The following is a 23,839-nucleotide window of genomic DNA, read 5'->3' on the forward strand; positions in this document are numbered from 1 at the left end:
CTGTGGTGAAAAGAGCCCAAGTTCAAGAATGTCATGATTAAATGGATTGCTAGGTGTCAGATGTTTCCAGTGGGACCCGATTTTCCCATCTTCCTTCCTCTGTATATGTGTGGGAAGGGGTGAGGAAAATGAAAGCCACTTGCACTTGTTGCTGACACCATGTATCTCCCTTCTCCACTTGGGGGCTCTGATAGAGAGGGACAGTACCTTCCACCTGGCATTGCCTCTGAGTAGCTTTGTGGACTCCTTTGGGCTATTATGTTGGTTGGTACTTTGGCTTCTTTGGCTCCCAGCACCAGCTGATGCCTGATCTGAGTCCCAGTTGGGCAGGCTCTATTGCTCAGTGCTGTGGCTGTCTCCAGGGCATTGTTCTTGAGACTTCCAACAGGGCAGATTTGTGCAGTTTGGCCCATCTGGACAAGATCTTTAACAAGTAGAGCTCTGTGCAGTAAGCTCATCTCCATAGTCCACCCCCGCTACCCCCGCCTTCGGGCTGCAGCAGCCTGACACTCCAGCCCTGCCATGGAGAGTATCAAAGAGATACTCTCTGCTCCTTTCAAAGGGGTATTGCTTGTAGCCTCTCATTGATGGGCACTACCTGGACAGAAATGGGAAAACAGGGACTCTCTGCCTTCTTAATTTAATCTCTTGCCTTAAGCCAGTCCTTTAGTTTTGAATCTCATTAGCACCAGAGTTATCATTAATACCATCAGTAAGATTAACTTCTGGTCCAGCCGCCCTGGTCAGCTCAGAATGCTCTCCTCAAAGCCAAGAGACAGACAAGAGGAGTATCTCAGGGAACAGGAAAGAGCAGACAAGCTCAATAGGAAAAAGGGGGAAAGAAAGATGAGCTCTCGCTTTGAGTCTAGGATTTACTTTGGTCATTAGATTTATTGACTTTCAATTTGGAACACCATTTTGACAAACTGAGGGAGGGAAGAAAGGGTACGGAGAAAGGAAACAGGGAGGGAGAGGGAGGGAGAAAGATTGGACTTACATAGTTAATTATTCTAGGTCCAGAGAAAAGGACAAGATATTTAAGAGGTCATTTGATCACCTGTCTTCCAGCTGTTAGCTCTGTACTTTAATATTCCCTTTTTATTCTTCATATTCATGTCACTTCAAAGGATTCAGAATACCAGACCCATGCTTCCCCATGTCCCAGTGGTATTTTAGGCCTGAAATGGGCTCTTCCATACTTTCTCTATTCTGACATTTCTGGTAGCTCTGACTGCTACCCTTCTTCACTGTGGAATGAGAAGGGAATAAGAGAAGGGTTAAGAAACAACTACAACTTGTAACTCTTTAACTTTTACAACTACTACCGTGAGGTTGGCAGAGCCAATGTTTTGTCCAGGATAGGGGTCTTCTATATGCCTAGTTTCTTTCCAGAAAGCTTGAAGCCTACTTTATCCTAGGCAAGGTTGGATGGCACTATTATTTGCTCACTGAAAGAAGATTAAGGAGCAAGCAGAAAATGAGGAGTCCTGGGAAATAAAGAGACTTTGGAGAAAAAGAGGAAACAAATGAAAGCCCAGGCAACAAAAGATTCTCTGAGAATAGTTTCTATATTTTACATCTACTGGGTCCTACTACCTTGAATCTCACTTTTCTTGAAAGTTTTCTAGCATCGTTGAGTACGTTTCTTAAAGAGTAAGCATTTTTCTTTTTTTTTACACTCCCAAGAAGCCAAACACACTTTGCCACCATACTAGTTAGGGAATGAAACAAATATTTCTGAGAACTGGAAGCTCAGATGGATCTGGAATGGTGGCTTTTTTGAGAGTCCAAGATTCCTGCCCCAATTCTGACAGTGTTGCACATCCTGTGAGATTGAAGACCTCTCTGTTGAGTCATATAGAAATGCCTTACCTCAGAGTAGCCCATGACTGTTTCAACCTTGCTGAGAGGTAGGGAACCTATTGCCTTGCTTTCCTCCCACAGTCAAGGAAAACTGGGTCACACAGGGCATCACTTGTGGATGGGAAAGACTCCTTATTTGAGCCTGTGGTGGGAGGGACAGAAGGCAGAGTAAAGGTCAGTCTGGGTGGGAGGTGGCAGAGCAAAGAATCATACAAGTTAAGATAACAAATGCCAGAATATAGCAGCAATGGTCTGAATATTCTCCATTGGAGAATTGGAAAACAGAGAGGCTCCAGCAAGGGAAGAATATCATCCCTGCCCCAGGAACATGGCCAAATCTTACTCTTGTGAGAAATGGGATAACAAGGAGAAAAACCAGATTAGAGCAGAGAAGCCATCTTTCTAAGTACAGCCACCATTGGCATCATGCAGTGTAGACCCACATAGCTTTGAGCTTGGCCATTGAGGTTTTGAGTGGGAGATCAGAAATGAATTGCCCAAGCCCCTGATGGAATCTAATGGAGGGAGAAGGCCCACTCAGGAGGAAGCAGGAAGCCAACAGCTGCACTCTCTAGCCTTCACCCTATTCACAGTGCCTGGTGAATATCTTCTGATGGTAGCACTTTATAGACAACCCAGTAGAAGGTGTTGAAGATGAGGAAAGTGAAAGGGAAGACAGCCCGGGAGATGGTGTCAATCCGCTTGGCTTGGTCCACATAGAGTTTCCGCATGGTTTCTTTCTCTCTTAGAAGAGGGGCTGGAGGTTGGGGGGTGTAAATGCCAGAATCTTCCATTAGGCCTCCATCCCTTGCCTGCAAGCAGTGGCCCAGGCCATAGCCATGGAAATAGAAGCGATTCTCTCGGATGGTATCTTCCTCCTGAATTACATTAAACACAGAATTTGAGGTTATAGCTCTAATGCAGAGGAATAGAGACCAGGCCACACACAGATATCTCATAGGTGATGCTATGCAGACAGGTGGTTGGGTACACAGGCCCACTGCATGCTTTTTTATGGGCACAAAACTATTCATGAGATAGATGTATGCTAAGCAGCTATGCACAGTACATATGGTATATATTATGATTCCATTTGCAGACAAACCCCAAGCTGCCTTTTTTAAACGTATAGAATCATTTAGAGCCATTTAAAACTCAGTGACGTGCCAACCCACTGTGAGAAGGATATCTCAACGTCAAGTTATCTCTGACTGGTAATCAACAGAATAAATAGAACAATAAAACCTTTAGAAAGCATAGCTAAGATATTTAGACTTGGTGAACTTGACTTTAATGACTTTCAAAAGCTGCAAAATTAATAATCCTTGTATATAGTACCTTTAAAAATTGTTTATCTCAATTCAAAGCTGAAAATTACAAAAGCTTTAAATAACCTAGTGGGTCATCCAAATTAGGGTAAAATTGATTATTATAAATATATGTGCTTCTCTGCAAATCAGCAGATTTTGACAAAGGGTCAGTACATCTAGGATAACATTTATTATCCAGTGCACATTCCATTTATTTACAATATATGCATTATAATGAACATGTTCCCACTGGGGAAGTAAATTTTATATCAGCATTAAGAAATGTAGCAGCAGGATCCCTGGGTGGCGCAGTGGTTTAGTGCCTGCCTTTGGCCCAGGGTGCGATCCTGGAGACCCGGGATCGAATCCCACGTCGGGCTCCCGGTGCATGGAGCCTGCTTCTCCCTCTGCCTGTGTCTCTGCCTCTGTGTGTGTGTGACTATCATAAATAAATTTTAAAAAATTAAAAAAAAACTATAAAAAAAGAAATGTAGCAGACTACACAACGTTCATTTATCCAATAGTCAGCTGAGAACCATAAGTAGCTGTAACAGCTGAAGAGCCAGGAAGTAAGGACAGAAAGAGAGAGCTAGAAATAGAAATAGAGGGAGAATGAGAGGGAGACATAGAAAGAAATAAAGAGGGAAAAAAAGGACCAAAGCCCCTAAGTCATCAATAGAGAGAGAGAGAGAGAGAGAGAGAGAGAGAGAGAGAGAGAGCGCTTTACTCATATGAGAACCCTTTAGGCCCCCATTCAGAACCTATTTACTCTTAGTGTATATACAACCCATACATGCCTAATTTTGTCTACTTCTAAAGCACACATTGCCATCAGAAGTGATGGTTTGCAGCCTGGAAATTAGACAGAAGACAGGTAAGTATATACCAGAACCTAAAAATACTGTATTCAAAGATGGTTACAATTTTTGAAAGTGTTGATATTCACAGGAGTAAAAGCTTCTGCTATCTAAGAAATCACCTGAAGTGAAATGTCCCCTTGTGGGATGATACCAACTACCTTCTTGATTTACCCAGGACTGAGGTCTTCCTGAGACTCAGGACATTCAGGGCTAAAACAGAATAGTGTACATGTTTATTGAATAGATATACCATCAATACACATAAAATGTGGATGAAGTAGGTTTACACACATTGTGCAGTTAGTAAGACATCATAGGGTCTTTATAATGGGATCTCTACAACTTGGTAACACATTGAAAAGTGACTTTGTAGGTGAGATATTGGTGTGGTGGGTCCCAGTAGCCCTTGATTATTACATCACTAGAAAGTTGAGCCTGTCACTGGGCATCAGGGGCAGGCAACCTGAGGCCACAGATTCACTAACAGATCCCATATTTCTCTGCTTCCTGTGGGCTCATAGGACAAACCTCAGAAAGGGCATTGGTCTTATTTACTGCCATGTCCCCAGCACAGTGCCTGGCATCTAGTAGGCACCCAGTAGATATCAGTTGAATGAATGAATGGTCAAATGAGCCACATGCTTCAGAATATAGGACAGGAAATAGCTTTGTTCTCATGAAGCCAGCATCCTTTCAGGGTCTCAAACTGAAGAGTCTACTCAGAAGAGAGTCTTACTCAGTTACAAAGTGCTTGGCAGGAAAAATGATCACTCCTTGCCCCACCCCTGCACAATGGCCTGATGCCCGTCAGCGTCTAGAAAAAGTGGCACTTTTGGCATAGGAGAGAATCTCTCTAAATCAGCCAACCAGAGAGCTTTGCTACTCAATTTTTAATTTTGCAGTCTCTGTGGAGAGAGTTATAGGCGTGTAAGCCAGAGGCAATTCACTTCTGTGGCTGTGCTTTGACCCTGAGTTATAGTGGGGCAGCTTTAGCTTTCTGCTCAAAGTTACCTCCATAACCTGTCACCAAAGGCCTTGGCTCACCTAACCTGTATTTTCTAGTTCATTTTCACGCTTGTCCTGCATAGTGTATGCTGGACCCATGTTAGAAATGAAGAACCAGAGGTAAACAAAACATCTTCCAAGTAATTGAAAAATGAGAGAGTAAATAAAATTATTTGCTCTTTTGTTTTCCATTTCAGGATCCCTCACACCCCCAGTTTTCTACTACTCATTCTGTTCTCCTCAGCCCCTAAGCTAGAGGATAAAGGGTAGAATATATTTGTTTGCAAAAGGTTCTGAAAGAGAAAGTTGAATCCAACAGCTGTTTCTGTTTCTATAGATTTAATTACCTTTTCTTTTCTCCAATCATAGTAAATCTAAAGAGAATTATTTGGATATATTTCCCAGGCTGAAAAAAAAGTCATCTCACATGGGATAAAAAAATATGACTACTAGAGTAAGCTGCCCTTAGCTCTTTTTGATTTTAACATATTGTACCACTTGCAGTTGGGGGAGCAAAGACAAGTGGCCTAAAATCCAAGGGTGGGGGTCCCAAATATGAATATTATCTATTTAAACTAAATTATGAGGAGTGTGTGTGTGTGTGTGTGTGTGTGTGTTGGGAGAGATAATGGAAACTTAAACATCACTTTGTGGCTTCCATGGCTGTTGAAATAGAATATTTTTGTTGCAGCTATCTATAGGGGAGGAGGGCTGGGGAACTAGACAGTAAAGATATTCCAAAACCAAATTGGGGAAGGAATACACAGTGTGGGAGGTAAGGTGTGTAGATGGGAAAAAAGTGATAGGTATTCAGTGATATAATTGAGTGAATAAAAAGAAGAGACTGAAGAATGGGGGTGCTGGGAGATGGAGAGAGGCAAGTAGGGTTCTAGGACCAAACCCCTGAGAGGACTTGGCAGTATTTTGAAATTTCTTCAATTTCTCAAGTTATTCTGTGGATAATGGCAAGGCTTCCTCTCTGTCTAGCTTGAAAAAGAGCCCTCTCCAATCAGCCTGCAAATGTTGGTGGAATGGGCAATGTGGTTGCTGTGTCCAGAGCCTGGTACTAGGTCCTGTTGAGGTTATAAAAAGGAAAGGCTCTTCTCTGTGAAGTATAAGCCTAGCTTGGAAGACAAAGTAGAAATATATGGAAAAGAAATTAAACTACTTTAGACAGTGACATGGAAGGAAACCACCATGCAGTAGAGATGGGTGGTTGAGGAGAGATTAGAGAAGAGCACGATTAAACCAGGAGCTGGCTGGCTCCTAAAATACTCCTAACTTGCTCCTGACTAAGGGCTCCTGGAAAATCATGGATGCTCTCCCCTTCCCTAAGAGTGCTCCTCTTAGACCAAAGGCCTTTGCTTCTCTACCTGCAATGGCAGGGCGCAGAGAGAGGTTCTGGAAATATATAAACTGCATCAACTTTTTCAGCTTGCTCAGTGACCTCCAGGATTCTTGCTCCAGTTTTGCTGGGATAGAAATGGCTTTATGGAACTCAAAAAGGGACATGGGCTAATTTAGGCACAGGTTTTGATTTTCAGGTTTTATTTACATTAATATTAAGCCCAACCCACTTTCTGGCAGGATCCAGGAGCCTAAGCAGGGCCTAGGCTGCTGCTACAACGTTGTAATAATTGAGCACTGGTTATGACAGACTCCATTATGAAATCAGGATCAACTTATATATGACCAGGAAGAGATGGGCTGTGCAGTTGGGGGCTGGAGAGGTGCAGGGAAGCGGACGGGACTAGTGTCAACCTGGAATAGCTCTACAGTAACCACAGCAGTCTTCTGTTGCTGAAACATCCACACAGGCCATTTAGTTAGCAAAAGGACACTGGAACTGGTTGGCAGCCTGCTCTTAATACTTTTGCAAGGTAGGAATTCAGAAGGCATCAAGATCAAAGTCCCTACAAAAAAAAGATTTTGGTACTTGCGGGCAGATTTAACACAGCTAAAGGGGGTGAGGTGGAGAGTTTGCTTAGAAAAGGGAGCATTTTCTTTCTTTTTTTAAAAAAAGATTTTATCCATTTATTCATAAGAGACACAGAGAGAGAGGCAGAGACATAGACAGAGGGAGAAGCAGGCTCCCTGCAGAGCCTGATGTGGGACTCAATCCCAGGACCCCAGGACCGTGACCTGAGGCAAATGCAGATGCTCAACCACTGAGCCACTCAGGTCCCCAAGGGAGCATATCCTTTTCTTTCCCTTCTGCCAAGTGTGTATATTTTTTCTAACCCTCAGTATGGGATAGGAAAGGCTTTAAGTCTCTTGAAGGAATCCTACTCAAAGAGATGCAGTTGTGGATCAATCCACTAGAGGGCGTGTTTCCCAGAGCCTGACTAAAGTTCAGGCAAGAACTGATACATTCCGACAAACCAATAGATAAGGCAGGAGCCCTGCTCTTAGCAGAAAGGGATCTTCCCAGGGATATGAGATCCTGGAGGTAGTTTTAAATATATTTTTAGTGTGGACATATAGTTGGGGCACCCCAGGAGCAGCGCGGGTGTGGGATAGTTATTACAAAGAGAGAAAAGACTTAGTACTAGGTAGGCTGGAGCCACTGGGGTCAGATCATCATTTTCTCTCCCCTCAGAGGTCATAGTGTGTCTCCTCTGGCTTTAGAGCCTCCAGATTGGGCAGAAAACAAGGAGTCAGAGCTCAAGGTAGACCAGAACTGTGTCTGATGATTAAGGGGCCAGTATGTGGCTCAGCAAAGGCTTTTGACTTTGCTCATAATTAGGCACTTGCTTCTTTGAGAGTAGCCTAAGCACCCCTGTTGTCATGACCATGTATCTATCACCCATTGTCTGGGTAATGGGGAGGGGCAAATGACCTGTTGTGCAGGGCCGCAAGCTCTCTATTTCCCCCAGGTGATCATTCTACTGTAGAAGAAATGGGGTTAACAAACAAGAGTGAGGGAGAACAACAGCTTACACCCAACAACTCTGATACATCCAACAACTCTGATGCACCCATTGAAGAGCAAGGTGAAGAGATCCAACAGCCAGAAGAGGCAAGTAGTGTTTTTTTTTTTTTCAATTCCAGCTTAGCTATAAGAACCCTTTTATAATGGTCCCCTAGAAAGGCCCCCATGCCTGACTCTTGAATTCTTAACCACCAATCAAAATATGGCAATCTGGGTTATCTTCCTCCTGGGTGAGGGGAGAGCCAGGAGCAGCCATTACTAATTATCAAAATAATCTCATATTAACTAAATTGATATTATTCTAATATGAGCGAACCTTTTTTTTTTTCAGTGGTTACTATGTATCAGGCACTGTGCCCATGTTCTCTCTTTTAAAATTTATTTATTTATTTTTAAGTGATCTCTATAGCAAACATGGTGCTCAACCTCATGACCCCAAGATCAAGAGTCACATACACTTCTGACTGAGCCAGCCAGGGCCCTGTGTGTCCATGCTTTTAATCACTCTACTAGACTGCTCTACAGGGATTAATGTCCCATTGGACATATAAAGAAATGGGATCAAAGAGGGTAAAGTACTTAGCCTATCTGTGATCAGCTTAGGACTAGAATCCAGGGTTCCTGATTGCCTGGACTAGGCAATCCTAGACAATCCTAGACAATCATTGTTTAGTCCTTGTAGCCCTATATGGAGTCTTGGTTTATGGGAGGAGTAGTAGGGAGGAAGGAGTCCAAAGGAGAAAGGAAATGGGCCCCTCCCTAGTTATAATTACCATGCGTTGGCGTCTCTGCCTTCTTCGAAGTCGTATGAATTCTTTATGCTGACAAGAGACAAAATTGACAGCAGCGTACTCCAGGAGGGCAGAGAACACGAAGAGCAAACACACAGCCATCCAGATGTCAATTGCCTTCACATAGGACACCTGCAACATCCACCAACAGAACAATCAACCTTTTTGGAGTCCTTCCATGGCCTATCCAGTGGTTTGCCAGCCCATATCAACTGTCTGCTATTTTTCAGTTTTATCCTGAATTTCTTCTGGTTATTAAAGAACATTTTCACAATATGTTCCATTGTGAACATATCATGAAGGCCCAGCTTAGCTATAAGAACCCTTTTATAATGGTCCCCTAGAAAGGCCCCCATGCCTGACTCTTGAAGGCATGACTCCTGACTCATATCCTGAAGGCCCATATCAAGGAGATAGGGCTACCCATCATCATTCACTTCTCTGTACTCTCCAACCTCCACTCCCATCTGCCTTTCTTCCCTATACTTCTTTTCCTTTCTTTCTTTATTCTTTTCATACTTCTGTTCCTGATTCTGCTTATTATTCTTTTCATTCTTATTTTCTTCTTCAATAAACAGTAATGAACATGAACAATGTATTTGTTTGCCCTCTGTTATCTCCTAGGGTCCTCACAGCTCTGATGGAAACTGGGTAGGGTTTGTTATTCCCACATGAAACATGTGAGGACACTTGAAACCTAAAGAAGAAAAGTCATAACCAAGATTACCCAGTAAGAATGTGGCAGTAGGATTTGGAGGTTCTGGGCTTTCAATTCTGTGGCACTACCATTCATCTAGGCTGCAGTCTCAATATCCAACTAGGAATTCCTTCCTTTTCCTCCACCTCCATAATTCTCTTGGCTATGGTTTTTCTTGTTGATCTTTATGAGAGGCCTTGCTGAAGAATTGAACTCAGTGGCCCAAGGAAGTACAATCCAACCCCTGGCTATGGACACTTCTTTAATTTTCAAGGCACTGTTGGCCTCTACCTATCCAGTTCTTAGGGCTCTCCCACTACTTGCCTTGGAAGCCTTTAAGTACTTTTCCCTCCCATTTCCTTCATAAAGATTGAACACTTACCTCTCCTAGAGTGGGGTTTTGGCTGGATGGGGCTGGGAGGAGTATAGAACTTAGGTTTATGAAGTCCTATCACCACCTCAGCCAGATGGATTCCTTACATAGTTTTGAGCTGCTGAGCCCACCTCATAGGGCTCCCCAGTAGGAGTAGGATTCATGACAGACAACCTCTTTCACCAGTTTTGTTGGACAGTGAGGGTACTACAGTTTCCAGGTAAGGAGCAGGTCTCACTGGATAACCCTTCCACCTTAGTGGTTCTTAACCTGTGATGCCCCCTTCCACCCCACCTCCTCACCTAAGTGGCATTTGGCAATTTTTAGAAACATTTTTTGGTTGCACAATTTTGGCAAGGGTTATTACTGGCATCTAGTGGATAGAGGGCAGATCCGCTGCTAAACATCCTACAATGCACAGGAATTCCCCCTACACACATATATACATACATACACACAACAGTTATAAGGTCTAAAATGGCAATAGTGCTAAGGTTGAGAAAACCTGCCCTATCTATCTCTTTTAAGGCAATTCCAGTTAGGTGGTAGTGGTGGGTTTCTAGGAATCCCTGATTAAGTATCCCTTAGTGTTTCCACTTTGCCACCTATTAAGAGGGCATCCTATTTCATTCACCATGTCCCAGTCCCACGTGTCCCCAGGGATTTCGAGTAAGTGCTATGAAAATCTATAATGAGGTAATGACAAGGGAGGTCCATAAAGGCTTTGGACCATCAAAAGAAAAGGACACCTTGAGCTGCAAGAATAAAATCTTATTAATAATGAGTCAATAATGAACCTTAAATACCTGTGGAATCTGTCCACTCACTATCCTAGCTCATTTGAATGACTCAAACACTTTCCCAAATGGTCTCCCTGCATCCATGTTTGCCACCTCCAATCTGTTCTCCAGACAGGAGTCAGAGTTTTGTTTTCAAAATGTAAATCTGATTATATCATTCCTCTGTTTACAACCCTTCATGGCTCTCCATTATTTTTAGGATATAGTCTATGCTCCCCTTAGCATGACCTCTAGCCCCTGCCTACTTCTTCAGCCTCATCTTGCCTCTTGCAGTCTATGATGCTGCCATGACAAATTATTTCCGTAGTTTCCCAAGGAAACAATCTCTCTGTGTGTCTCTTTTAACTTGATAACTTTTAAATGTTCACTTTAGATACCACATCCTGTGGGAAGCCTTCCCTAATCATACCAGTATGGACTGGTTGCCCTTGCTATATGTTGGTTGCCCAAGTTACCTACACCTTCTTAGCATCCATCAAATACACTTGGCCATTTCCCTAACTAGATTGTGAGCTGTTTGATGGCAGGGACGGTTTCTACTATGTTCACTCTTCTATCCCTAGGCCTAGTTGAGTGGCCGGCACATAGCAAATATTTTTTGAATGGATGGATGGATGAGTGGATGCTTTAGCAATGTATTTGTCTCTGTGGGCTTCTGTTTGCTCTTTTGGCCCTCCTCACTATGACCTGCCCCTGAAGCAGTGGGCCATTTAGGGCATAGGTTCTCAAGAAAATTGTGTCCCTCCTCCCTGCTGCAACTTTAGGTCTAATATGTCAGTCTCTGGCAGAAACTTCCATTGAGCCCTTCCATCCTGTTTTGAGCTACCCAGAGTTGTGTAGACTAAGAGCTGCCAAAGAGACAGTCATCAATACCTTTGGGAGCCCCCATAAAGGCAAGGAAGGAGTGGTTTACCTGGGAGCATGAGGAATGACCATCCCTGCTGAGTTCCATTACAAGTGAGCTTCTGCTTTTCTCATCCTGGACACTAGAGTTGTATTGGGAGTGAAATTGATGTGCCTTTTAGAAGCCCCTGAATTTGTCCCATCTCTTTCCTTAGGGCTCCCACTAAATCTAACATTGCACAAACTCAAGGGAGCTTTCTCAGTCCATTGCTTTGTGGGCTGGCCAATGAGTCTAGTTTGGGGTAAATGCCTACATATTTTGCTTACTAGCCAGTGAGGCCACAAAAAAGTCATCAAAATCTGATGAGAAGACATCAAATATTGCAAACAAACAACCCTCCAACAAAGTCCATTTTTTTCCAAATCAGGACACTAAGTGATTCCTAGGAGCAGACAGATTGTACTTGCTCACAGGAGGGGATTGGAAAAGGAAGTTCTCTTGGCAAGAATAAGGCACTAATTGCAACCTCCCTGGGTTAGAGAAGAATCTCCTTGTGTGGTAGCTGCAATAAACTAGGGCAGGTTTCTAAGGTCTGAACTACTTTCCTGCCTCTGGTCTTCCTACAAGGCTACTTACCACAACATGGCCATCACAGCCCCCCTGGTCCTTTGCTCCATTTGTCTTACACAGCCTCTCCAATACCCCTGTCCATTTAGGAAACACATTTATAGGAAATACTTTCTGACAACTTCCCCTGAGATACCTGATTCTAATCAGAGTTTTGTCATCGTTAATCACTAAAGGCCTTTGGATTACCTCAAAAGGTTTCTAGCAACTCAAAAACAATTGGGAACATCACTGGCTGTTTTAGCCCGAGGTCCACCGTTCCATTCTTTTCACCCAGATACCTAACAATTATAATTGTCTATGTTAATACATTATATTATTTCTTGCAATAACCCTATGGAAGATATAATATTCTTATTCCCATGTCACAGGTAAAGAGACTGAAAGGTTAAGGAATTACCTAAGATTGCCATCAGTAAATGATGAGGCTGGGACTTAAACCAAAATCTGCCTGACTCCTATCTCCTACTCTTAACCACTACATCACCAGCATGGCAAATTTGTAAATTCACCATGGATGCCCGATTACCTCCTGTTTAAGTCCCCTGTAAATATCTTCTTAGGAATAAACACTGGGGGATGGGAGATCACAGGGCCTAGTTCCCATCAAATCAAAGGAGAGGGCATATGTTCACAGTAAGATCCACAAGTAACTATGTTGCATTTGCTTCCCATTATTTCTCCATGGCCTAGAACAGTGTCTGGTACATAGTATATGCTCAATAAATATTTATTAAATGAGTGAATCAGCTTACTCCTAATTTTTCAGAGCCTTGCTGACTGTAAGGACATTGAGGTGGCCTCTAAATTCCCTACATGAAGACACAAGGCAGGGAGAATCTGGGCCCAGTCTCATAAGCACAAATCTCTCTGTGTAATCAAAGCATCGCCAGGCCACAGACATGTAGAATCCATTGACTTTAACTGCCATTTCCTCACTCCAAAAGAATGGACATTATCTCTAGATCTCTAGAGAGCATAATAGTGTCCAGCTTCTGACATAATAAGAGACAGATGTTGGTTTAAAATCCTTATATTTGGGCCTTTATAAGTCCCACTGAGTGGCTCAGTGGTTGAGTGTCTACCTTTGGCTCAGGGCATGATCTCAGAGTCCCAGGATGAAGTCCCACATCAGGCTCCCTGTGTTGGAGCCTGCTTCTCCCTCTGTCTATGTCTCTGCCTCTCTCTGTGTGTCTCTCATGAATAAACGATCTTTAAAAAAAAAAAAAATCCTTATATTTTGGGGTGCCTGGGTGGCTCAGTCAGTTAAGCATCTGCTTTTGGTTTAGGTCATGATTGCAGAGTCTTGTGATCAAGTCCTGCATCAGGGACTCTGCTTCTTCTTCTACCCCTTCCCCTGGCTTGTACTCATTCTCTCTCTCTTGCAAAAATAAACTCTTAAATAAAATAAAATAAAATAAAATAAAATAAAATAAAATAAAATAAAATCCTTATATATATTTTTTGTTTCCTATGGGTCATGCCCTTGAGAAGGTCATTCTATTTCTTTGGGCTGTATTCACCTCATCAGTACCATGAGAGAATGGGACTTTCTACTTGCTAAGAGTCTTTTGATTTGGACATGCTAGCATTTCCTGATGAAAGTCAAAGTAAGTCAGGCACTGTCTCCAGTCATTCCCTAGCCAAACAATACCCACAACCCCAGCTTCCACATCTTTAGCAATATCATTAGCAGTATACTGTAGGGGAAGAGAAAACTCTGGCCACCTTCTCTTGCTCAGTGGCTCTCCTCTACCTTAAATCTAAGGCAAATAGCAGAAGAGAACAGAGGATGAATGGGAAATGGGAAGCTCTATAGCAAGCAAGTTCCTTGCATGTCTCTTCACCTTAGGCAAAGAGGCCCGAGAGCAAGAGCTCTGAGTTGTCATGGTGAGCACAGTAGTGATGCCTAGGCCCACACGGGCAGGGGCAGCATCCATGTTGATCCAGAAGGAGACCCAGGACAGGATGACGATGAGTAGGCTGGGGATGTACATCTGAATCAGATAGTAGCCCATCTGCCGTTCCAGGTGAAACTTTACCTCGATGCAGGTGAATTTCCCTGCAAGGAAAGAGGTGAGATATCAGGCCTCAGGTCCCCAGCCTGGAGCTGAGCACAAGGGGCAGGACTGACTAGGGCATCCCTATCTCTGTGGGCTAGCCTCTGGGTACCTCAACTGGGCAAAAAAAGGGCCTTTCAAAATGGCCCCAGGGAGCACCAGATGTACGTTCTGAGGAAGCTCTCAGACTTGACCTCTTGCTCTAAACACTAGTTTCCAGCAGAGTGCCTTCCACTTGACCACACAGCAAGAGGATTAAGAACAGAAGGGCTCCAGAGCCAGACTGCCTGGGTTTGAATCCTGAAACCTTCCACTCACTAGCTGTGTGACAGACAAAACACCCAGGCTATATGAGCTTCAGTTTCCTTGTCTGTAAAACAGAACAACAACATTATCAACTCCATCATTGTAGGAATTAAATAATGTATCTGGGATGTTGAACATTTAGGTAGTTGATACTATCATCATTATTAATAAAGCAATGAATTTAGACTCTGCCTAAATCTCAGCAGCCTTGCTTGAGCTTGCTGCTACCCCAGAAGCTCTAGCAACAATGATTCACTGAAATAAACACGGCCTGTGTCTCAAGCAAGTGATAAAAGCTGGATAGGAAATATCTGGAGTGTCCAACAGAGACCAGATCTCAACAGTGGGCAGAGGGTGCCCAGAGAATGTGAGGCAGCAGCATTCTATTCCACCACCAAAAAGTTCATTGGTCCAAAGCACATGTACTAGTGCTCTGCCTCCTCTGCCAGCCATCTTCATTTTACCTAGATTCTATGCCCTGAGGCTAAGAAAACCTAGCTCAGAGCTTCTCCCCATGGCAGGGGTATAGGATAACCAAAGCCAAAAGCAGAGAATGTGTATATTGCTATTTTATTCTGGGCTAGGCTTACTCTTATCAGATCTGATTCCTCAAGGCTAGCAATTTCATCAATGGTTGATTATGGCTTTTACATATTGTGTGATGCTGTGATCTCCTACTCTTCCCTGAGTCCACCTCACTCTAGGCTTCTTGTTATGACATATCTTTGCTAGGTATCCATATTTTCTTTCCTTCCTTTCTTCCTTCCCTCATTTTACCTAGCTATCATCTATCTATCTACCTATTTTTGGTAGTGGTGGTTTTATTTTATCTTTTAAATTTTATTTAAATTCAACTTGCCAACATAAAGTATAACACCCAGTGCTCATCTTATCGTGTGCCATCCTTAATGCCTGTCACACAGTTACCCTATGGTGGTTTTATTTTAATTACAAAATTAAAACTTATTTAGTATAAGAAAAAAGTGAGAATTAGAGAAAAAATAATGTTTATAAGCTCAATGATATTTATAAGCTCACATTTATCAAGCCCTACTAAGTGCCCTGACTTTATATAGTTTATCTTATTGAAATTCCATAGCAACTATTTGGAGCAGGTGAAATCATTATTTCCCATTTTACATATAAGGATACTGAGGCTCAAAGAGATTAAGTTATGTTTCTCAAGGGTACCCAACTTATAGATAGCGGAGCTATAATTCAAATTCAGCTTTATCTAATTCCAAAGTTCTTGGTTTTATCCATTGTATCACTCAACGTTAGCAACATTTAGTGCTATTTCCTCCCAGGATTTTAAACACATATTTTTGTTTTTTTTTTTTACCACAATATAATGATTCTGTGTATACAAGTGTGAATCTTAGCCTTTTCCACCTGTACTTTCCATGTTGATATAAGCATTTTGCAAGCATCCTTTTTAACATCTGGATAATATTCCACTAAGCACACTGTGTCATTTATTTAACCTCCGTCCTGTTGGTGGATATTTAGAACAGTGCCAAGTTTTTGCTAGTATAAGCAGTGATCCAGTATTTTGGAATACTTCCTTATAATAAGTTCTAAGAAGTGGGATTCCTGGATGAACATTCCTAGATCAACATGTAGGGGAAAAATTTTTAGCTTTTACAGTTTTTCAAAGTATGCCCCCCTGGACCATCTGCATCAGAATCCTAAGGATGCTTGTTCAAATGCAGATTTCTGGGCATCACTCCAAGTGCATATAATCAGAATCTCTGAGAGACAGAGCCCAGGAATCAACATTTTAACAGGGTCCCCAGGAAAATGTAATGCACAGCAGAGTTTGAACACCACTGACGTATATACAAATTGCCATTTTTCTCCCCAATAAAGGTTCTACCAATTTCCACTCCCACCAGCATTTCTAAATTCATGGCCTGTTCCTCTCCCTACTTTGCACACACTATATACACCAACACACATATTGACAGGGTGGCACCCAAAGCATGTCAGCATGCCATAGGAAGTAGGTATCCAGGATCTCCCCTCTTGAGCCTCTGGCTTCTATCTCAGGGTCATAGCACTTTGTTTCCAAGTTGCCAGGGGAACTGAAGAACAAGTAGCTCTTCAGGAAGCTACAGGGAGCAGATGTTTAGGCTGGAAAAGCAACCTTTCTCCACTTCCTGGCCCACATTTCACACCTGGGAAAACAGCCAGTTCAAGAATTGGTCAATGGTGGTTGTGGTTAGAGATGTGGATAGTAAACCTGCCAGTGCCCTAAAGTCTAATGCTTCGTGATTTAGCTCAGCCATTGGCTACTCCCAGATGTAGATTCCCTACCTTCCACAGGCTGGGCCCAGGACAGGTGAACACTCCTGCCACTTATTGGGACAGGCCCATTTCCTCTGCAGCATGTGAAAGGGACTAAAATACAGCCTTTGGAATTAGATCTGGATTTGAATTCTAAGTCACCCCTTTTCGAGGTGTGTGACTTGGGCAACTGATTTAAAATAGGGCTGATAATTCCTACCATAATGAGATAAGGCATATAAAGCACTTAGCACATCTGGCACTTTCAATAAAAGCTGGCTGTCTTGCCCCCTTCCCTACCATCTGGAGGCCCTTCTGTGGCTCACAGTCAGTAAAGATCCTGGTTTTTACCTGTGTTGTAGTGCTTGGTACAGTAGCCTAGGTCCTTCTCATCTCGCAAGATAAACTGGGGCAGAGTCAGCCCCTCAGCCACTTGGACAGCGGGAGCATCTTCCAGCCACTCAAACACGAGGTCATTCATGGTGTAGCCAACTAAAAGTGACAGAGATGGCAGAGGGCTGCAGAATGTGGTGCTGGGTGGGGGTAGGGAAAGGGTTAGAACTAGCAGAAAAGAACAGATGAGGAGGTAAGGCCTAGGTTTTAGGAACTTCATGCCCATCTTGGAAGGGGAAATCTTTCTGAAGAGGGTACTTGGTCAAGTGGACCCATCCTAAGTAGGTAAATCAGAAAGACTCCAGACTCCTCTTCTACCTAGTTCTCAAGCTTTAAAAAGGCACAGAGAGAAATTATTCTGGCAGACCTAGGAAAGCAGGTTGAAAGGGTTGGAATGATGTCAAGGAACCCAGCTGGGAACCTCCTGCCATATCTCAAATCCAGGGGAGTAAGCATGTGTACTGGCCACATGTCTTGAGCTGAGCCAGCCTCAGAGCCAGGGCTTCTGCAACCTCACCCCAGGGAGGAAAGAGCTATTTATACCCTACCAGTCATGCATGGGACAATGTGCACACCACAGACTCCTAGCCAGGGCTCTGAACTGGGGCAGATTGAGAGTTAACATCTGAACATGCCAAGTTGCTCACAGATAGCTAGCAGTTTGTCAAAGCTCCTACCATTTTTTAAAATTATTTATTTTTGATAGTCATACAGAGAGAGAGAGAGAGAGGCAGAGACACAGGCAGAGGGAGAAGCAGGCTCCATGCACCGGGAGCCCGACGTGGGATTCGATCCCGGGTCTCCAGGATCGCGCCCTGGGCCAAAGGCAGGCGCCAAACCGCTGCGCCACCCAGGGATCCCAGCTCCTACCATTTTATGACCATATTCACACATGTCAAGTAGAAATGGGAGAAGAAACACTGAGGCTCACAGATGTCCAGTGTAGGGCCTTGACTCAAAGTAGCTATGTGACTCGGGGCAACTCATTCTTCCTTCTGAAAAATGCTCCACCTACTTTTCAGAGTTTTTTTGAGGCAGCCATAAGAACCTGAATGTGAAAGTGGCTTATGCACTCGAAAGAGCTGACAACATAGGACACATTCTACCCATCACTATTATTATATGTTGGAAACAGCCTGACAAATCTCTGAGGATTAAGTGGATGTGTATTGATTTCACAGTCTCACCTTACCCAGGAGATGGGGTAAGAGTACACATAGGTGATGGTCCAGCCTTGTTGTCCTTTGACTTCTCTGCAATTGGGGCAGCCCCCATAAGCTGGCAGCCCTGCCACAGAGTAGCCCTTTGCTGACTTTGCTACCCTGGGCACTGTTGTGTACGTAGAACTGTCTTCTCCCACTTCTCTACAAAAGTTATCTGTGTTCATGTGGAACCAAAGTTCAAGAGTACCCCCTCTGCCATCTCTGGCATTTTTATAGGTATTTTTGAATGTCTTAACTCACAGAGAGTAAAGGTAGAATTATCTCAGGCACTGTGAGAGGGGATATCTTTAGGCAGAGGAGGTGTCCTTCAAATGCCTCTCCCCTAACAACCAGCACAAGCACATTTGTATGTAAAGCTGGTGCTGTCCCATTCCCCAGGCCCACAGAATAGCCAAACCAGTAAATAGTCTGAGGATGGAAAAACATATTGGGTTGGGTGTTAGTGAGACCTGGCTCCTAGTCTCATCTATGCCAACAGTTGACTGTGTGTGCTTGGATAAGTCCTGATTCTGGGTTGCCCTTTTCTCATTTGGAACATCATGGGATGGGGTTAACTACCCGATATTCCAGACCTTGCTCTGTGACTCTCTAGAGACACTTACAGCTCTCCAGCTGCATGTTGCATGTCTGGATGTCCATGGGGAAGTTCTTGAGGTCCATTGGGCAGGATAAAATGAGGGTCAGCCTGGCAGGGACAGTAAAAAAGAAATTACATCAACTTACTGGGACCTGGTATGGTACAGGGGATTCTTTTCCCACCCCTCAGCCTCTATCTGGCTGCTTCCCCTTGACCCAAACTCTCCTGGCTGTTCACTAGGTGCACCTGATGCTGTAGAGCACATTCCCATTCTTGAAGATGCGCAGTAACTTGTTGTCTGTGGTCACCTCATGGAAGTTGGCCCCTTTTTCATTGGCAAAGAACAGGTCTGGCTTCCAGATAGAATCCAGCATAGAGGGATCGAGGTCCAAAGAGTCATCAGGATATTCTTGGTAGGCTAGGCGCGGATCATTCCACTGTTGCCGCAAGAAGACATTCACCCGATAGTCCTGGGAGGGTGTACAGATGGGCCCATCAAAGGCAATACTATTCCAGGAGCCCAGCAAGCCTACATGGGAAGGAGGACCATGAGGAAGAAATGCTGGGAGTGCATTTCAGAGGCACTGGGCATATTTCACTGGAGAAGGAGCCTGCTTTTGTGCTGATATGGCAAAGATGGGAAGGGGGAAAACATTTATTAACCACTTACTATGAGCTGGGTTCTTTGCTAAGGCTTTCTTTATAGGCATCATTTCATTTAAATATTACACCAACACTGTGAGGAGGGTACTGTTATGGTCCCTATTTTACAGATGAGGAAACTGAAACAAGGGGAGATTTAAACAACCTGTTACACAACTATTAGATGGTAGTCAGAATTTGAACACAGGGTTGTCTGATTCCAAAGTCTGTGCTCTGTACCAAGCCACTTCCTATGCTTGACCATCTGTTCATTAGGCTAGTCTGCCTTTAGCCACTGAAACCCCAGGCTGGGGAAAGATATCTCCCAGTGACCAACTTCAAACATCTCATGACCACAAAGGAGGGAGAGGACAGTAGAGGGAGGAAAGTCTTGATATCTGGTGGGTTTCTTCCATTCACACTAGAATGGAAACAGGGAATAGGGAGACTCCTTACCATAGTAGTCTCGGTGACAGAGCCAAAACTGTTGATGAAGATGTTGCAAGTCACATTCACAGGTGGGCCTAAGGGTCGCAGAACACAGCCATATCAGCAGGGCACTCCAAGAGGCCGCAAGCAGTTTCCAGGACTCCCTCCCTGAGCTTGAGGCCAGGGAACTGCTAGAAGACAGTGCCAGCTATATAGGCCCATAAGCAATAGGGAAGGGAAGCTCCTGAACTGTAAGCGTTATCCCTGTATGTCCAGCCTCCTGTCCTTGGGGTAGCCAATAGGGCCTGGCATGGGAGTGTGTTTTCAAAAGAAGTGGAGAAGAAAGCGTTTTTGTAGGATGACTGCTTCTTACCTTTAAAGTTGGGTCGAATCCTAGCATCATATCCAGATGTTCGCCCCATAAGCTTGTCCAGGAAATCAGAGGGGGAGATGGGCTGGGGTCCCTTGGTCCCAGATTTCATTTCCTCTTTTGCCAAGGCCACCCTAGACAGGAGAGATAAGGAAGTCTGAGGACAATTGTATTCTACATTTATCACAGACCCTCTCATTTCCTGTCCTCACACACCTCTGGCTGGTCTCCCCATCAGGCAGGAAGATAGGAGAAAATGGGACTCTGGGTTCCATGTGGCTGCTGTAATATTTTGGCTTAACCAAAGATGGGAAGGACTCAAGGACAATTTACATCTCTGAGAGTTGGTTTCAGTTGCTTGGCCTTTATACTGAACTGCTAGCAAATAGGGATCCAGCTTCTAGAGAGGGAGGCTGGGCTTCTGGTGTTTGCTCTAGCAGGAAGCTATGTTTTGGCCTAGACCTTAGTTCATGGTTGGGGCAGCAGCAGGCTTGTAAACTCACTTTGGCAACAAAATAGATGAGGAAGCAGGGCTCTAGGAGTATGAGAAAGACTCCAATAGGATGGTTATGCTGAGAAGGTCAAATTCCAAGCTTTTCCCCCCAACAGCTTGATTTTGAGGAAGAGGCCAGCGTGCTTTGGCCTAACCTAGAGGCTGGCCCCTTTTTCCCTGACAAGTTTCCTTCTAAGAGCAGCAAAGCCCCTTCCACATGCTTATCTGCTTACCAGCCAATAGCCAGATTAGGTACCAGGAGCTCAGCCTTGAATGGTGGGGTAGGGCTCAGGGCTAAGCTCAGGCTAGACTCCTGGCTGGGTCCACTCCTCCTGCTCCATCCTGCCATCATCTTTATGCTAGTCACTAGAGCTAGCTCCCCCACTGCCACTACTGTTGCCACACTCTGGGGCTGGTAGGCAGGGTTAATGCTGTCCTTCGGGGTCCAGCGCTCTTTGAGCCAATGGGCCCCTGATTAACAATGCATCTATATACCATGCCATATAGATCATATGCACTAGGAGCAATAAAATAATAAAAATAGCTAAGGTACCATGCTATATACTTTATTTACCTTATCTAGTTTAGTCCTCATGTTCGTCCTCTCAGATAAGGCTTATTATGATCCCTCTTATATAGATGAGGGTCAGCAAGTAAAGTGACATTTGTGATCACATAGCTAGTAAATGGTAAAGCCAAGATTCTAACCCAGAGCTATTAACTTCAATACTAAGTCCATCTATCACAATGCTATGATGCAAGCAGCCCAGCATGGGCTGCCAGGGAACCAGAGTCTGGGAAGGTTAGTGGGAACCACAGTCTGACCTCCTAGTATCCTGCCTCCTTGAATCCTCTGAACAGGAAGAAGTCCTTACCCTGGGAACAGAGGCCACTGTGGCCCCAAGCAGGGGCTGCCAGAGTAGGTGGCTTAAGCAGGCTCTGAAAATCCGAGGAGGCTGGCAGTGGTGCTAGAGCAAGCAGAAGTCTGTGGCTTCACCACAGGGTGTGGGTGTCCTTGCTGGCCAGGTGCTTCTCCTGGCTGCCTGCCACCTGCCTGCTGGGAGACCGCATGGCGCTGTACATGGGGCAGCCAGACTCTTGCCACCATCTTCAGCCCCATTCTCAGGTCACCTGTCCCAGTAGTCCCAGCCCCAGGATCCTGTAACAGGCTGTGGGCTTAGCTGTCTTGGGCCCCAATTCCTATCACAGAGCTTTTCTGGGGCTTACCTTGTCTGTGGACCTGAGAAGAGAGTCACTGGATGCAGCCCCTTTTTCCTCCCTTTCATTCCTGGAAAGTCCCAAATACTGGCAGGACCCAGGAGGTTCTGGAGCTGAAAATCTTGCTCATGCAAGGCCCTGGAGTGAGGTAGGGGAGAATTCTGATTCTGCTAGTGGGTGCAGACCTTGGACAGGTCACTCCCCATCTCTAGGACTCAGTTTCCATATTTACAATGATGGACCTTAGACTCCAGACTTTCTAAAGTCATGTTTTGCTCTAATTGCTCAGGTGGGAATTCTACCACCAAAGCTAGGGCCTTGAGGTAGTCTCTCCTCCAGGGAGGGCCAATGAGCCCCAGCTGCATTCCCCCCTCTGCCTGCATCCTCCTATTGACTCCAGCTGAGCTGCCATTCTACTTTGGGCTACTTTTCACTCTTAGGAAGTTCGCTGCCCCACACATATTGCCAGCCAATGTGTCCGCAAGCTGTGAGGCAGGAGGTGCCTCAGAGACAAGTAGTCCTGGTGTGCTTTTTTGAATTAAGAGGAGGAAGAGGATATTGCAGTGGCACCTAGCCCAACCTTGGGAAGCACTCTTCTTAAGACCAGTTCAGCCTTTCCTCTTCAACTCACCCCATCCACCCAGACTGGCTCCTGGTTTCATGAGAAAGTGGGAATGGGTAGGGAGACATTTACAGGGAGCCCAAAGCATATCTTGCCCTCAAAAACCCAGAAAATGACTTCCACTCAGTGCCCCTTTGAGGACAGAAAGCAGCCAGGTGTGCACAGGCAGGGTGACTGCAGAGGAACAAGGTTTCCTCAGCCCAGGTTCATTCTGATACAGTTTAGGGCAAACCCCCTGCTACCTGAAGCCTCTTTGGTGGGCAGCTGACAGATGTTGGTGTCATTTTTAGGAATCTGAGCAGTGTGTGGCCATGCTGGTGGGAAGACAGGAAAGGATGGCAAGACAGATGGCGTCCATTCTGGGGCTCAGCTACCTAGCCCCTACCCAGGCCCAGGAAGCTCTCACCCATGCAGAAGGCTTCCCACAAGCTCTGGGGCTTTGGCATTCCTCATGAAAGGCTCCCTGGGTCCAGACTGGGGCGGGGGGTGGGTGTGCCTGACCTGGAGCCCTCCAGATTGTGGGCTTTTTGTAAACTTAGAGGAAACTGTACCAGAAGCCCCTGCTGCCCCCAGCCAGTGTTTGCATGCACCTCCTTCTAACCCCAACTCAGCTCACCTGAAGAGGACCTGCCCTGGCAGGGTCCGGAGGAGAAGGAAGGAGAGGGTTACAGGAACGAGAGTTGTCATTCCGCAGGGACTCTGGAGCAGTTTCTTAGCCTGGCTGCCAAGGTGAGAGGGATATCCCAGCAAAGGGGAATGCTGCAGAAAATACAGAACCTTCCTCCAACTTGGTCTGCTGACAAGGAGCCCGTGGGGCTGGGCTAAGAGTTGTGCACTCTCTCTCCTCTTCTGCTCTTTTCTCCTCTGCCCTGCCATTACCAGTCAGGGGCCAGAACTATTCCCCTGGAAATTATCCTGACACAGATAACCCTACCGGCTCCTGCTCTAGCTCGCCTAGGGTTCTGGAGGGCCTCAGCCTGCCTCCTAGGGAGCTGAAGGAGATTCTCTTTGGGCAGCACTCTCCAAACCCTGGAGAGTCTTAGAGGGGAGGAGGGAGACTTGTAGGAAGCAGTTTCCCTCCCTCCCACCTCCCCCCCAGATGCACCCTCGGAAAGCAG

The 23,839-nt window shown here is 44.9% G+C and overlaps 1 protein-coding gene across 1 annotated transcript; it reads right to left on the reverse strand.

The window, feature by feature from the left end:
• Positions 1–2,383: 2,383 nt before the first annotated feature.
• LOC121483319 (glycine receptor subunit alpha-4) lies at positions 2,384–23,408 on the reverse strand. Its single transcript, XM_041741753.1, has 9 exons — positions 23,338–23,408; positions 20,392–20,522; positions 20,046–20,113; positions 19,194–19,417; positions 18,973–19,055; positions 17,106–17,246; positions 13,950–14,164; positions 8,744–8,893; positions 2,384–2,741 (listed from the first exon to the last, which is right to left on the reverse strand). The coding sequence occupies exons 1-9, from the start codon at positions 23,406–23,408 to the stop codon at positions 2,451–2,453; spliced, it is 1,374 nt and encodes a 457-aa protein (XP_041597687.1). The 3' UTR covers positions 2,384–2,450.
• Positions 23,409–23,839: the final 431 nt, after the last annotated feature.

Source organism: Vulpes lagopus, chromosome X (assembly GCF_018345385.1).
Source record: "Vulpes lagopus strain Blue_001 chromosome X, ASM1834538v1, whole genome shotgun sequence".
Lineage (NCBI taxonomy): Eukaryota > Metazoa > Chordata > Mammalia > Carnivora > Canidae > Vulpes > Vulpes lagopus.

Excerpts from the sequence above, each read along its gene's own strand:
- LOC121483319 (XM_041741753.1), bottom strand. The coding sequence starts at position 23,408 with ATGACAACTCTCGTTCCTGTAACCCTCTCCTTCCTTCTCCTCCGGACC. Across the intron at positions 20,523-23,337 it reads CCAGGGCAGGTCCTCTTCAG|GGTGGCCTTGGCAAAAGAGG; the intron begins GTGAGCTGAGTT and ends TCTCCTGTCTAG. Across the intron at positions 2,742-8,743 it reads GGCAGAGACGCCAACGCATG|GAGGAAGATACCATCCGAGA; the intron begins GTAATTATAACT and ends AATGTAATTCAG.